The sequence below is a fragment of the Phoca vitulina genome, unplaced genomic scaffold (genome assembly GCF_004348235.1).
Source record: "Phoca vitulina isolate PV1807 unplaced genomic scaffold, GSC_HSeal_1.0 scaffold47, whole genome shotgun sequence".
NCBI lineage: Eukaryota > Metazoa > Chordata > Mammalia > Carnivora > Phocidae > Phoca > Phoca vitulina.
Window position 1 is genome coordinate 5,569,944 of NW_022589750.1, and position 16,526 is coordinate 5,586,469.

The following is a 16,526-nucleotide window of genomic DNA, read 5'->3' on the forward strand; positions in this document are numbered from 1 at the left end:
CCCCCCGGGGAGCTCCGAAGGTCCCTATCCCTGTGTCCTGCTGCCCTCCCTGCGTTGAGAGGGTTTCAAACTCATTTTGGGCTTTTCTTTTGCCCTCATATACTCGATTATGCCTTTTTGTACCCAGTTTCTACCACCTGATCCCTACCTCTTTTTTTCTAAATAAACCATTTGGGTCAAATTATAACCTACCCCCCGTCCATGAAAGGTCCTTAGTTCTTGGACTTTATGACTTCCTAAGGAAATCCCCAAAGTATATAAAATCTTTGCAATTGGAACAGTCAAAATTCAAAGGGGAAAAGAGGGGTTCCGCTGCCTCTTGATTCCCTCCCTCACTCGGCCTCCCAGTTTGGTGCTTCGGGACACACACACACACACACACCCCACCCCCACCCCCCCGCACGGGGTTCATTTTTGTGCCCTGTCGTGGGGAGCCTGCAGACCCCCTGTTTCGGTTTCTGCCTGCAGCCTCTTCCCTACAAACAATGTCCTAAGCAGCTTGGAGAGAACCCTCATTTCTTTCATTATCAAATTGCTGTAAAGCTGTGATTCACTTGGAGACAAAATGATTTCCTGCTGAGGCTTTATGCGAGGTGATTAGCAAGGAGAGAGGTAATCAGCTGACCTAATATGCACCGAGTTTCTCGGCTCCTTCCACCATCTGCAGCCGTTCTGCTGCCTCCTTCATTCCGAGCCTAATTGGGGCGGCTTCCCTTTCAGCCTGGCCAGAGCATGTGGCCACGTAGGAGACCATTAGCTGCATAAGGTCGGCCTCTGTCGAAAGGTAAAGAAAACAGTCTTTTACCCAGCGACCTTTCGAGATTTTCATCTGTGAATGCCTGCTTTGTGCTCTCCCTTAATGAATTCTGAAGACATTTCTTTTAAGATGGGTGGCGTGACCTCTCCTTCGAGACCGGGCTTGTGTTTGTGGGGCTGGTCATTATCCCGGCTTTCCACTCCACGCCTCACGGGGCCACAGCACAAATGGAACCCTCCCCCCCATCACCCCTATTAAAGGTTGCTCAGCCGTTCCAAAGAATAGGGCCCAAGCAGGGCTGGGTGGACCCAAGGACTTTGGGCCCTTGATCCTCAGATATTTTCAAGTGTCAGTTAAGCCTCATATTGGCTTGAATTGCCTTTTATCGGTCTTGTGAGGACTTCTAAATAAACAACGGAGAGAACTGATGTTCAAATACGTTAAGAATCAAAGTTGTAGTCAACCATCGTTATGATGCATCTGTTTCCACAGTTGGGAGACAACTTCCCGCCTGATTCAGGAATCTTCTCTACAATGCCTCTGATGTCATACTTATCCTAAAATCCCTGCCGTGGTGGAGAGCTCACTACCTCTTTTATGCTCCGTTCTATAGTCGGGCATTTCTAGCCATGAGACGGTTCTGTTTTATTAAGTGGAACCACATGAAATTGCCATTTCGGGTAGGTCAACATGGTCAAGTACAAGACATGTTACAGACAGATGCAACCTGCAAGTTGAGGCCAAATCCACTTTTTTTCCTCTTCCCTCATTTGCCTAATTTCTGCCCTCCGAGTAGGACCATGCTAGGTTCTGCCTTGCACTTGACCGAGGCCCTTCAAACACTTAACGGCACAGTCCTACCATGCTATGTAATGTTCTTCTCTTGTCTAATTTTTCTTATTTTCTCCAGTTGCTCTGGAGTCCCTGGTTCCTAGGTTCTCTGTCGACCTGTTGCCTTCTCCTGGAGGTGCTGTAGCTAAGTGCGAGTTTACAGATCATATAGTTTTTCATTCAACAAATGTTTCCTTGGCGTCTAGGACTCCCAGGGGCTGAAGATACCGTGGTATTTCTGAGGCCCAAGACCATGCTTCAAGTATCCTTGAGACTAAAATAGTGCAACAAAATACCATCTAGTTTTCCGATGTCATCAAACCTATCGAGATGCATCTGTCTTTTAACGTGGTTAGAGAGTATTTTCCTAAAAATTGGAAAATGAAATATAAGTACCCAGGTGACATTCCATAGCACAAATACCTTTCTCCTATCACACTGATTACAACTAAGTACTTTTTGAATGATTTGATTTACTATTTAAGTCAATTTCATTTAAATCAAATTCATTTCTGTTTCCCTCCCTGTATGTAAAGTTGAACCGTGTTTTTAAATAAAGACTGCCCCATTTCCCACCATCAGAGGCAAGAGCCCCTGGTCCGGGCGTATGTCTTCCTTCCCCCTGGCTGGTTCTCTCCTCTTCTCTCCTCCCCGCCTGGAGCTGCTTGCTGACATGCCTGAGCATAGCCGACTACAAAGGGTGTTAGATGGGCTGCCCCAGGCTTCAAGGTGCCCTCCTGGCAACGTGGTCAAGTCAGCCCCATCTTAGCACTTCCTGGTGCCTGTGTCGCTATGGTGGGACTTGGTGTCCCAGCGAGAGAGAAAGGAGTTGGGCAGGCTTTCACTAGGGCTGACTGGTCTACCCACAGCGGGGGCCCTTGGCAGCAGGGATTTCCTGGAGTGGAACCAGGACCCGCTGGGTTTTCTGCCCTGTAACATAGTGTTCCCTCTACCTGCCCTTCAGATTCCCTCAGGGTAGAAGACCCCCTCACAGGGGTCTGCGCCAAATGCGTGCCAAAACTACCCTAAGGGCATTATTGTCTTCCTCTCTCCTGTCGAAGACGTGTCCGCCTACACTGGAAGTTGTAAGGGAGAGAGTCTTGGTCGGCAGGTTCTGTGATTTCAGACGGGTATTCGTGAGAGATAAATACAATCTGTCATGTTAGCGTGTTCTGGAGGCTCCTGTCGGACGAAGAGGCTCCTGGGGGCTTGGGAGGGGTTCCTCCCTGAGGCTCTGGGCTGTCCACCTGTCACTTAATTCTGAGCACGGCGGGGACACTGCCCTGTCAATGACCACAGTGACAGTAATACACACTTACTGCGTATTAAGTGTGTGCTGGGCACTGGCCGAAAGCCTAAGCCAGCACTGACTTACTTCACTCCCACTATTATTACCCTGTTACAGACGAAGAAGCCCATCACAGAGATGGCACGTAATTGCCCCTATCATCCAGCCGGCCACACGGGACCCACGGCTGCAGACGCTGGCAAGAGCACCCTGCACTTGACTTTTCTTGGCGGGAGTGGTGGTGTCTCCCTCTTTGGCTTGTGCTAGAGACCATTTGGAGGATCCGCTTTCCATCAGTATGCCCTAAGATAGCTGCCCTTCTAGAACTAGACGACACGCTCCCTTTGAAATGGATTTTTTTAAAAATCGGAAGTAAAGCTACCCATCACACAAATAATGTTGTTAGATTTTATTATTTATTCGAGAACACGGAAAGAGGCTGAGGCATAAATTTTTTTTTTTTTTTGGTTTGTGTCAATTTTATTTATGTGTACTTTTTCTTTGCTTTGTTAGTGAGTTTCACCAAGAGTTATTTATACCAACCCAATCTGATAATAAGGTCCCAATACTAATCAGCCTTCATATTTTCCTAAGCAACCACCACCCCCTGTGATTTCTAGTCCTTCCCGATACTAATGTGAGTGTTATCTGCTGCTGCTACTGTTGTTATTATTTTATTTTATTTTTAACCATTTTATTTATTTATTTGAGAGAGAAACAGAGAGAGTACAAGAAGCGGGGGGGGCGAAGGGAGAGGGAGAAGCAGGCTTCCCGCTGAGCAGGGAGCCTGATGCGGCACTTGATCCCAGGACCCTGGGATCATGACCTGAGCCGAAGGCAGACACTTCACCAACTGAGCCACCCGGGTTCCCCTGTTGTTACCATTTTAACTATTTTGTGAACTATCCCTGCAGGATCTCCTGAAGACAGCTCTGGATTTCCACCAACTGGGAAAGCTTGAATTTAGTGGCATCAGAGGGAATGCCCTGAGTCAGCAGGTCCAGCAAATGTACGACGGATTTCAAGAGATGTACAGGGTCTTCTCAGAGTCCTCCTATGACTGCTTGGACCCCCAGAGCATGGTGAGGCTTGGAAAGGCTAACTTGTAAGCTTTTTTCTTTCTCAGATGCCTCTGGGCGGGAAGGTCTGGGTGTTTACTTGCATTTTCCCTGTGTATTTCCTTTGGCCCTGGTTCCCGAGGGAGTCCTCAAGAGGAGGAAAGAGCCAGAGTTGCTGTGTCCAGGATCAAGGACACAGGAGCCCACATGTCACCTGTAGCTGAGGACATCTGAGACTTGTGGGTCCAAGCCTGCAGCAGGAAAAAAAGCAGCAAAAGTCAGTGCAGAGACAGGGAATGGAATGCTGAGGAAGGAGTGGCTGAATTATGGGAGAAGGAATTGCAAGAGTATATGAGGGGACGAGGAGAAAGGAATTGAGCAGAAGTCTGCTCTGAGCACCTTCAGACAGTGGGGGGTTAGTTGGCCAAACCCAGAAGATATCACTTTCTAAAAATTCCATGAGTCTGAAGCAGGGAAAAAAAAAGGGCGGGGGCAGGTAACAAAGCAAGTTATATACCGTGTGTTTCCTACCAAATGATAAAATAACAACACACTAAATCCTACACACAGGGACATGTACTGAAAGGTTAGCGTGGTTGGGTTTGGGACGGAGAAAAATGCTATGCTTTTCTATTTTTCTTTGTCTTTTTGTAAGACTATGCATCAGTGTTGTAACGCAATAATAACAGCTAATGATTGCTCAGATTAGAGATTTGAGTTAACCAAATTTCTCAGGAAATTGGTACGTTCTAAGAAAGAGAACACACTTTGGGCTGCCCAATAAAAGACAATAATTGAGACGTGCTTACACTCAAAATATATGTATGTATTCATTGTTGATCTGAAATTTAAATTGAACTGGGTGTCTTATAACTTTATTTGCTAAATTTGGCAACCGAAGGAACAATGGCTAGCTGCTGTCTCTAACCAATTAAAGTGTACTTCGAAGAAATCATGGGTATTCGTTTAATTGGCTTGCTTTTCTTCTAATGGCCAGATTAGTTTGTTTACACTCAAAAAAAAAACACAGGATTTTGAGTTGGGGGAGGAAGGAGTGTAGGTGGTAATGATAGACTAGCCTCATTGCTAGCGCTGTTACTGCCAGGGTGGACTTTGGGGTGGCATGAGCTGGCCTTGGGGCTTCGGGAGGTAGGAGAGGGGAGGGGCTCTAAGAGGGAGCAACACAGTGCCAGCCTCCCATCTGACTCACTTTACCCTTTTGCCTAGTGTCTAGGAAAACAATACTGCATGAATAGGGTAATTGTCTACATGAGCAAAAACTAAGCGATGCCAAGGTAAAGTTTAGAAAATTACAGTAAATTCTTGGCATAGCCGATTCAAGGACACAGGGTGTAGTAAAGAGCATAGTGGAAGTGGCCTTGAGGAAATCGTGTTTGTCTTCCGTCCATGTGACGTCTCTTCAGGAATTCGAAAATGATGTGTGTGAATTTAACCGAAGAGTAGAAGATCTTGACCGAAGACTGGGGGCTATCTTCAGTCAAGCCTTCGATGATGCCCCTGATTTGGAGCACGCCTTCAAGGTTTGTTCAGTAGGGTGGGGGGTGCTGCTGTGCTCCATTCGCCCCCCACCCTCAGCAAAGGAGGGCAAGGATCCTCTTCCCACTGTTTTGTTCCTTACAGAGAGCAATTATTCCTGTCAGTCCAGTAGAGAGGTATTGTGGGTGAACTAGCTAGGGAAAAAGACTGAGCAGAATCGGGCTTCTCAGGTTGATTATTAATGCTTTTCTAGAAACACAGCGATGTAAAAATACTTTTCAAAAGACTTATCCTGGAGGTGCCTAGCTGGCTTAGTCAGAAGAGCATGCAACTCTTTTTTTTTTTTTACTTTAATTTCAGTTAATTTCAAGTTAGTTAACATATAGTGTATTATTTGTTTCAGGGGTAGAATTTAGTGATTCATCAATTGCATGTAACATCCAGTGCACATTACACCATGTGCCCTCCTTAACGCCGATGACCCAGTTACCCGATCCCTCCACCCCTCTCCCCTCCAGCAACCCTCAGTTTGTTTCCTGTAGTTAAGAGTCTCTTATTTTCCCTCCCTCTCTGTTTTTATCTTATTTTATTCTTCCTTCCCTTCCCCTTTGTTCATCTGTTTTGTTTCTTAAATTCTGCATATGAGTGAAATCATATGGTGTTTGTCTTTCTATGCCTGACTTATTTCACTTAGCATAATACCCTCTAGTTCTATCCATGTCATGGCAAGTGGTAAGATTTCATCTTTTTGATGGCTGAATAATATTCCTGTGTGTGTGTGTGTGTGTGTGTGTGTGTGTGTGTACCACATCTTCTTATCCTTCATCTGTCAGTGGACATCTCAGCTCTTTCCACAGTTTAGCTATCGTGGACATTGCTGCTATAAAGATTGGGGTGCAGGTGCCCCTTCGGATCACTATGTTCATATCCTTTGGATAAATACCCAGTAGTGCAGTTGCTGGGTCATAGGGTAGCTCTATTTTCAACTTTCTGAGGAACCTCCATACTGTTTTCCAGAGTGGCTGCACCATCTTGCATTCCCACCAGCAGTGTAAGAGGGTTCCTCTTTCTCCTCATCCTCGCCAACATCGGTTGCTTCTTGACTTGTTAATTTTGGCCATTCTGACAGGTGTGAGGTGGTATCTCATTGTGGTTTTGATTTGCATTTTGCTGATGCCAAGTGATGTTGAGTATTTGTTCATGTTTCTGTTGTCCATTTGTATGTCTTCTTTGGAGAAATGTCGGTTCCTGTCTTCTGCCCATTTCTTGACTGGATTTTTTGGTTTTGGGGTGTTGTATTTGGTGAGTTCTTTATAGATTTTGGATGCTAGTCCTTTGTCTGATAAGACATTTGCAAATATCTTCTCCCATTCTGTAGGTTGCCTTTTAGTTTTGTTGATTGTTTCCTCTGTTGTGCAGATGCTTTTTATCTTGATGAAGTCCCAATAGTTCATTTTTGCTTTTGTTTCCCTTGCCTTTGGAGACATGTCTACCAAGAAGTTGCTACGGCTGAAGTCAAAGAGGTTGCTAGGTTCTCCTCTAGGATTTTAATGAATTCCTGTCTCACATTTAGGTCTTTCATCCATTTCGAGTTTATTTTTGTGTATGGTGTAAGCAGGTGGTCCAATTTTATTCTTCTGCATGTGGCTGTCCAATTTTCCCACCACTTGTTGAAGAGACACTTTTTTCCATTGGCTATTCTTTCCTGCCTTGTCAAAGATTAGTTGACCATAGAATTGAGGGTCCATTTCTGGGTTCTCTACTCTGTTCCATTGATCTATCTGTCTGTTTTTTGTGGCTAGAACCATACTGTCTTGATGATTACAGCTTTGTAATAGAGCTTGAAGCCTGGAATTGTGATGCCTCCAGCTTTGGTTTTCTTTTTCAACATTCCTTTGGCTATTCAGGGTCTTTTCTGGTTCCATGCAAATTTTAAAATTGTTTGTTCCAGCTCTGTGAAAAATGCTGGTGTTATTTTGATAGGGATTGCATTGAGTGTGTAGATGGCTTTGGGTAGTACAGACATTTTAACAATATTTGTTCTTCCAATCTATGAGCATGGAATGTTTTTCCATTTCTTTGTGTCTTCCTCAATTTCTTTCATAAGTGTTCTATAGTTTTCAGAGTACAGATGTTTTACTTCTTTGGTTAGGTTTATTCCTAGCTATCTTATGGTTTTGGTGCAATTGTAAATGGGATCGATTCCTTGATTTCTCTTTCTGATGCTTCATTGTTGGTGTATAGAAATGCAGCAGACTTCTGTGCATTGATTTTATATCCTGCAACTTTGCTGAATTCCTCTATCAGTTCTAGCAATTTTTTGGTGGAGTCTTTCGGGTTTTCTACATAGAGTATCATATCGTCCCCGAAGAATGAAAGTTTGACTACTTCTTTGCCTATTAGGACGTCTTTTATTTCTTTCTGTTGTTTGTCTGATTGCTGAGGCTAGGACTTCTAGTACTATGTTGAACAGCAGTGGTGAGAGTGGACATCTCTGTCATGTTCCTGACCTTAGGGGAAAAGCTCTCAGTTTTTCTCCATTGAGAATGATATTCATGGTGGGTCTTTTTTATATGGCCTTCATGATGTTGAGGTATGTTCCCTCTATCCCTACTTTGTTGAGGGTTTTGATCAAGAAAGGATGCTCTATTTTGCCAAATGCTTTTTCTGCATCTATTGAGAGGATCATAGGGTTCTTGTCCTTTCTTTTATTAATGTGGTATATCATGTTGATTGACTTGCAGATGTTGAACCACCCTTACAGCCCAGGAATAAATCCCACTTAGTCGTGGTGAATAATTCTTTTAATGTACTGATGGATCTGATTAACTAGTATCTTGTTGAGAATTTTGGCATCCATATTCATCAGGGATATTGGTCTGTAACTCTCCTTTTTGGTGAGGTCTTTGGTTTTATAATCAAGGTAATGCTGGCTTCGTAGAATGAGTTTGGAAGTTTTCCTTCCATTTATATTTTTGGGAACAGTTTCAGAAGAATAGGTATTAAATCTTTAAATGTTTGGTAGAATTCCCCTAGGGAGCCATCTGGCCCTGGACTCCCGTTTGTTTGGGACATTTTTGATTACTGATTCAATTTCTTTGCTGGTATGGGTCTGTTTAGATTTTCTATTTCTTCCTGTTTCAGTTTTGGTAGTTTATATGTTTCTAGGAATTTATCCATTTCTTCCAGACTGCCTAATTTGTTGGCATATAATTGCTCATAATATTCTCTTATAATTGTTTATATTTCTGCAGTGTTGGTGTGATCTCTCCTCTTTCATTCATGATCTTATTTATTTGGGTCCTTTCTCTTTTCTTTTTCATACGTCTGGCTTGGGGTTTATCAATTTTGTTAATTCTTTCAAAGAACCAGCTCCTAGTTCCGTTGATCTGTTCTACTGTTCTTTTCATTTCTATAAAATTGATTTCTGCTCTAATCTTTATTATTTCCCTTCTCCTGCTGGACTTAGGCTTTATTTGCTGTTCTTTTTCCAGCTCCTTTAGGTGTAGGATTAGGTTGTATATTTGAGACGTTTTGCTTCTTGGGGAAGGCCTGTATTGCAAAGTACTTCTCTCTTAGGACAGCCTTTGCTGCATCCCAAAGGTTTTGGACTGTCATGTTTTCATTTTCATTTGCTCCCATGTATTTTTTAAATTCTTCTTTAATTTTCTGGTTGACCCATTCGTTCTTTAGTAGGATGGTCTTTAACCTCCATGTATTTATGGTCCTTCCAAATTTTTTCTTGTGGCTGACTTCAAGTTTCATAGTGTTGTGGTCTGAAAATATGCATGGTATGATCTCAATATTTTTGTATTGTTGAGTCCCAATTTGTGACCCAGTATGTGATCTATTCTGGAGAATGTTCCATATGCACTCGAAAAGAATGTGTGGTCTGCTGCTTTAGGATGAAATGCTCTGAATATATCTGTGAAGTCTATATGGCCCAATGTGTCATTCAAAGCCCTGGTTTCCATGTTGATCTTCTGTATGGATGATCTGTCCATTGCTGTGAGGAGGTTGTTAAGGTTCCCTACTATTATTGTATTGTCATCAATGAGTTTCTTTAAGTTTGTTATTAATTGACTTATATATTTGGCTGCTCCCAAGTTAGGGGCATAAATATTTACAATTGTTAGATCTTCTTGTTGGATAGACCCATTTATTATGATATAGTGTCCTTCTTCATCTCTTATTACAGTCTTTGGTTTAAAATCTAGTTTGTCTGATATAAGTATGGTTACTCCAGCTTTCTTTCAATGTCCATCAGCATGATAAGTGGTTCTGCACCCCCTTACTTTCAATCTAGAGGTGTCTTTTGGGTCTAAAAGGAGCCTCTTGTAAGCAACATATCAATGGGTCTTGTTTTTTATCCATTCTGATACCCTGTGTCTTTTGATTAGAGAATTGTAGGCCACTTACACTGAGAGTAATTATTGAAAGATACGAATTTAGTGCCATTTTATTACCTATAAAGTCACTATTCCTGTACATCGTCTCTGTTCCTTTCTAGTCTTTGTTACTTTTGGTCTCTCTTTCTCATGGAAAGAGCATGTGACTCTTGATCTCGGGGTCATGGGTTTGAGCCCCATGTTGGGTGTAGCGATTACTTAAATAAACTTTTTTTTTTAAAGGGTTTATTCTGGAATGCTCTCTTTGGGCCCTATCAGTAGGGTGGCCATTAAAAGTGGAGACATCTACTGTGGTCGCCACCCTGAATCCATGGCTCTGTTGCACCCTGCTGTTTAACCAGTGCTGCCAGGTTGATTCAAGCTGGAGCAAACCCCGAGTAACTGGTTATAGGAGTCAGCTACTAGCAACTAGAATAAGAAGACTGTACCCTTGCCCTTTATTGCAGGGCAGGAGTAATATGGAAGAAGAATAGGGAGGCGGCTTAGGATGATGAGTAGACAAATGGCTGCATAGTGAGTATTCTGAGTGAGACATGTCATGAGACATGACACTTTTGTAGCACATGATCGACCTTCTATAAGCTACAAAAGAACTTACTCTGTAAAGGCTTAAGGATTAGAACCAGGATTGGTCAGTGGCATTTACCAGGAGGCAGATTTTGGCTATTTAAAAGGTGGAATGGACTTTCTTGAGAAGTGGATAAGTTTCCAGTCACTGGAAATGTCCTCAGGTAGCTTCAGTGACCAGTGGGACAATCACAGAAGAGGCTCAAACCTCAGATGGGTGAGTCCGCGCTATCCTAGGATAGCAGGTAACCCAGCGTGCCAGGCTTCATTAGCCATTGAGTATAGATACACACAACCTTTTATAAATAGTGTGGCTCCCTAAATAATATGGGAACACTAGTAGGGTTCCTCTCCAAGCATTTGAACTCATTCCAGAAGTTAGTTCCAGAATTAGTTCTTGCTCCCACCCTCAAATTTTAGCCTTCCACATTCTCCCCAATACCCAGCCCACCTAGCTTCTTCACCCTCCGCCTCTGTTTTAGGTCTTTTTTTTATGGAGAACTTCACCTCTCTGACATCTTTAGTTTTCTCTTTTTTGGCCCTTTACTCAGATTCTTTCAACACATCAGGGTTTGACAGGTAATTTAGCGGACAGGACTCCTTCCCCTTTAGAAGCAAAGGAGAGAGGGAGAGAGGGGTGCCTAGGTGGCTCAGTCAGTTAAGCATCTGACTTTGGCTCAGGTCATGATCTCAGGGTCCTGGCGTTGAGCTCTGCGTTGGGCTCCCTGCTTCTCCCTCTCTCTCTGCCCCTCCCCCAACTTGGGCACGCACTCTCTCTGTCAAATAAATAAAATCTTAAAAAAAAAGTAAAGGAGAGGGGGCACACTATGAATATCCACCTATTCATAATTATTGATAGAGTCACAATAACAATTTTTGATCCTCTTCTGTTGGTGGACATATGAAAGAAAAGCCAGGACACAGGATGTGCGTAACCTTAGAAAGGGTGAATCTGTGACTTTTTCTTCTTCTCTGTGTCCTCTGCAGCTGCTGGATATAGCAGGGAAACTCCTGGAAAGACCGCTGGTAGCACAAGATGCATCTGAAAAATACTTGCTGCTCATCCAAATGTTCATCAAAGACCTGGATACAGTGAGGGCGATATACAGTCAGCGTGTCCAGGAGGAGGCAGAACTTGGTAGGTCTGTTGCCTGCAGATTTGGATGGGGGTAGTTGTGTTACCAGAAGGTTCTAATGCCTTCTTCTGGTTCGATACAGAATCAGAAAGGGTGCAACTCGCTCCTTTTATATCTGTGAAATGGGCACGAGAGATCCATGATATTCTCCAAGAAAAGAAAGAGCAACCTTCTTGCTCGAAATTTCAGACCATCTTGGGTAATTGTAGAATTCACTGAACTGTGCATTTCCCTGTGTCTGGGGCTGAGATTGGCAGCCGACCCAGAGCAGTGAGGTCTTGCTTGCCTCTGGATGAGACCTTAGCATGATGTAGGAGTTGACCCTTGGTCAGTGTTGCCAACGCTGCTTCATCTCCGACATACCTCAGTTCCACGGTAGAGTTTTACATGCCCAAGAAAAGTTTCTGATCCCTTCCAAGGCCATAGCAGCCATGCTTCTGGAAAGAGGAACCAGCAGGAGCCTGACAAAGGGCGGCACCATGCCGAGGTGTGATTTCTCCATTTTTATGGCAATTCTTAGGTGCCCTGTCTTATCTGATTAGAAGTCAAACACAAGTCCAGTTCAGCTCTACAAACATTTCTTGAGTCCTTGCTAGGTGCAGGACACATTTGTGGGCACTGTAGGCAGAGGCAGTCCAGAGTAAGGGATAAATGAATTAATCCTGAAAGGAACACATCAGTATGAACGATATTAACAAGAACACGGAGAAGTAGTGTTCAACTTGCATCATAAAGAACCGTAATGGCGTAAGATGGCTTGTGGCTGGGAGATCTGAGGGAGCACATGTGGAGTTGATGGCCTTGAGCCAAGCCCTGCAAGGTGGGGGGATGGATGGCCAAGGAGAAGTGGCGAAGGCCTCTGAAGCAGAGGATGAAGGAGAGGATGTGAAAGGTGACTGGTCGGACCTGCCTATAGCCGAACAAGGTGTATGGAGGGAGATTAGGTGAGCCATGGAGTTTGGGGCTAGATTTAGGAATCTGGAATTCATTATTCAGGCACCAGGAACTTTTCCAAAGTTTTTAAGCAAGAGAGTAGCAGGACCACTATGTGGATAAGCAGGTTTCCTAGCGAGGTCATTAAGAACCAATTCCAGGTAGGAGGTCATTCCCAGAAAATCTATTGACCCCAGCTTCATGTGGGGTCATCGTCATGCCTTCTTCTGGTTCGATACAGAATCTGAAAGTTCACATGCCTTCCGAGGCCTTACTAGTTTTCAACTGCTGCCCAACAAATTATTGTGATGTTTGTGGCTTAAAGAAAACAACACCCATCTTTTGGCTCACAGTTCTGTAGGTCAGAGCCCAGCTTGATGTGCCTTGTTCTCCACCCAGAGTGCCCCAGGGCTGAAATCAAAGTGTCAGCCAGGCCAAGCTCTCGTCAGGAGGATTTGGGGGGAAAATCCAGTTTCCAGTTCCTTTTATTGGGAGAATCCAGTTCCTTGTGACTGTCGGCCTGAGGTCTGCAATTCCTGGGGGGCAGGGGCACTTAGTGACTGGAAGCCAGTCTCCTTCCTTGCCGTGTGGCCAGGCTGTGTGGCCACCTCCATCCTTAAGCCGGTAGTGGTACCCTGACTCCTTCTCATGCTTCCAATCCCTGACTTCTCCTTCTGCTAGCAACCAGAGAAGACACTCTCCTTTTAGAGGACTCACCTGATTAAGTCAGGCCCACCTGGGATCACTTCCCTTTTGCTCTCTAACGTAACATCATCACAGGAGTGCTTTCTCATTGTAGCCAGTTTCCCAACACAGTAATGAGAAGAGGATTATGCAAGGGTGAGGGTCGTTAGTGTCATTGTAGAATTTTGCTGACCGTGGAGGCCAGGCAGAAAGGGATTGTATAGATCTGGGTTGAGTATAAGACATCAGGGAGTGGTGGGGTCTGTGGCAAAATAAAGGAAGAGACCACTATTCAGCTCCAGTCGCTAGTTAGAAGCAGTCACTGATTCTCACCAAATCTTCCAACTGAGATTTAAAAAAAAAAAAAATCTAATTCTTCTTCAATCATGACAACTAATTATGAGCAAAGAAGCCCACTGCACAGACTAAAGGCTATCCAGACTCTGCTAACTCTGGTCAATCCACGTGGCCCGTCTCACAAACTTAGTGAATTCTCAATAGAAACCATGGAAATTAAGCAGGGAAGATATTTTTCCCATTTTATAGGTGAAAAAAACAGAGGCCCAATGATATTAAGTTGCCTGTTGAAGGCAGGGTTTTCAACCCTGAATGTAAAATTGAATTCCTCTCCAGAGCTTTTGAAAATACAGACGACCGGGCCCCACCCAGATCAATTAAATCAGAAAGGCGAAGGCCGGGTCCAAGCATCAGTAGTTTTAAAGAGCCCCCCAGGTGCGGATGATACTGCCAGGTGGAAAATCGCTGGTGTGGAGCCAGAAGGCCAGCGAGCGGCAGAGCTGGGCTGGGAACCCCTGTCCTCTGCATTTAGTGTTCTCCCCAAGGTCACTCCTCCGTACCCGAGCTTGCACGGCGATCTCCCAGGAGCTCCCCCACCTCAGTGTGAGCCCAGGGTGACGTTAGCACGCAAAGGCACAGGACGCAAAACGCGGGGTAACTGGGGGGAGGTGTTCCTGGGCAGAGTGGGGGCTGGGGGCCAGGGCCTCACTCATTCTGCCTGTGCCGTGTCCCCAGGGTTCTCCTCGGTGCACAAGAACATGCCCACTGTGGCTGGGGGTCTCCGCTGGGCGCAGGAGCTGAGGCAGCGCATCCAGGGGCCCTTCGCCAACTTCAAGCGCATCACCCATCCGTGAGTAACTGGTTCCTGAAAGGCGGGTTCGGTTAGGCTTCAGCTCCTGCTCTGGAATTTTGAGTTTTGGAGAAACGCAACTCAGCTCAGGCATGAAAATTCATCTTCATTTCTTTGCATACTCAGCAATAGACCAGCATCTCAGTCCATTTGGGCTGTTACACAGAATACCATAGACCGGGTGGTCTACAAACACCAGAAACATTTCTCACAGCCCTGGAGGCTGGGAAGGTCCAAGGTCACGGTGCCGGCAGATGTGGTGTCCGGCGAGGGCCCACCCCGGCTCACAGACGGCTGCCTTCTTTTTTTTTTTTTAAGATTTTATTCATTTGACAGAGACACAGCGAGAGAGGGAACACAAGCAGGGGGAGTGGGAGAGGGAGAAGCAGGCTTCCCGCGGAGCAGGGAGCCCGATGTGGGGCTCGATCCCAGGACCCCGGGATCATGACCTGAGCCGAAGGCAGACGCTTAACGACTGAGCCACCCCGGCTCCCAGATGGCTGCCTTCTTATTGTGTCCTCCTAGGGCAGGAGGCGCGGGGGACCTCCGTGGAGCCTCTTCTTACTTGGGTGCTAGTCCCTTCGTGAGGGCTCCCCCCTCGTGGCCTAACCACCCCTCAAAGGCCCCGCCTCCTAATGCCATCCCATTGGGGGTTAGGATTTCAACATATGAATTTTGGGGTGAGGGGGTGCAAACATTCGGGAGTGAGATGGATACATTTGGACTGATTGGGGGCCCCTTGGTGTCAATTGAGGCTTAAAGGATGACCGGCTGCCTCTTCTTGCGCCATGAGATTGGTTCCTAGAAGTAAATGAGTCAGGCTTTTCAAGCTCTGTGGAGCTCTACCAACACATCTCCTCTGACCCCGCGTCTCCCCTCTACTGAGGTTGCGGGGAAACAATGAAGCCTGAGTTTCCTAAAGCGTGGTGTAAGGACTTTGCCTATTAGTGTACCCTGGGCTGTTAAATGCAGATTCCTAGGCCTCACCTCCCACGCCAGAATCCGAATCTCGAAGCAGGGTGGGGTCTATGAATCCACGTCCTTAGCAAGCTCCCTGCTGCGATTCCGAAGGTTGACCAGGTTTGGAAACCGTTGGCCTGCCGCTCAGCCGAGCCTGGAAGCCAAGCGAGGTAGAGAGGTGCCTCAGCTGCTAGAAGCGAGAGAGAACTGCTTGCAGCATCGCATTCAGGATGCTCCGAGGAAGGGCAGTCTCTCTCTGAACCCCTCCTGCTAAAGAACCGTGTCGAGGGTACTCGAAGGGCAAACAAAACAGAAACAGAGGGATTGGCGGGGAGACTCTGGCCTCACAGTGTTCTGGCACCAGGTAGGGCTTTAGGGACGATCTGGCCCAGGTGGTAAGACTGCACGCTTTCAGAGGCCCGAAGATGACGCAAGACAGCCAGGATGGGGGTCCAACGGGGGTCACCCCCGCCCCATCCGGTGCCACCCAGTGGAAAAGCAAGACTCAGTATGAGCCATCTGCTGACTCCGAGAGAAGCTGAAAATCGGGATGTGGATGTAAAGCGGCCAACTTTAGAATTAGCAAGTATCCCCCCCTTTCCCCAAACTGCTCACAGATCAGATAAACAGGCCTGCGGGTCAGGTGGGCCCAGCAGGCAATCCATTTGCAACATCTTATGGGGCCTGAGCTAGCGGAGCTCTTTGTTTTGCAGAGGAAGAAACTGAGGGGAAACAGACAGGCCTACCCCAGGGAGAGCCCAGAAAGAACTGGAACAGTCTGGGGCTCAGGAGTCCCAGCCCAGAGCCCTTCCCAGGAGTCCCCAGCCCCAGGAACCTTGGCCCTGAGTGCTGCTGAGCCCTCATCTTCTCAGACCTGCCCGTGGATGTGGGCCGGCCCAGGGGAGGGGCATGACTTTGGGCGAGGGGCGGGGCTGCAGCTGTTCCCCGAGAGAGAGGCGGCTGCGCTTTATCAGCCGGCAACATCGTGGCCCACGGCGATGGAAGGGTGGTTAAGAGTGCCCGGGCCTGGAGCGGGGATCTGAATGGCACCCTAAAGTGTCTTCTACAGTTCCCCTGAGAAGTCACGTTTGTTTAAAAATGAATTCACATTCGTACTGTACTCTATCACATACACCTGACTCTTGAACAATACGTTTTGACACGTTTTGAACTGCGCATGGATTCACTTACGCCCAGATTTTTTTCTTTTCTTTCTTTTTTTTTTTTTTTGCTACAAAGTCTTATTGTTTCCATTTGGT

The 16,526-nt window shown here is 45.9% G+C and overlaps 1 protein-coding gene across 1 annotated transcript in view; it reads left to right on the forward strand.

Moving 5' to 3' along the window:
• DNAH9 (dynein axonemal heavy chain 9) overlaps positions 1–16,526 on the forward strand; it is a 338,385-nt gene that overhangs the window by 19,792 nt on the left and 302,067 nt on the right. The window contains exons 7-10 of the mRNA XM_032431745.1: positions 3,791–3,958; positions 5,359–5,475; positions 11,395–11,545; positions 14,193–14,307. Coding sequence (XP_032287636.1) covers positions 3,791–3,958; positions 5,359–5,475; positions 11,395–11,545; positions 14,193–14,307 — 551 coding nt within the window. The remainder of the gene's footprint in view (positions 1–3,790; positions 3,959–5,358; positions 5,476–11,394; positions 11,546–14,192; positions 14,308–16,526) is intronic.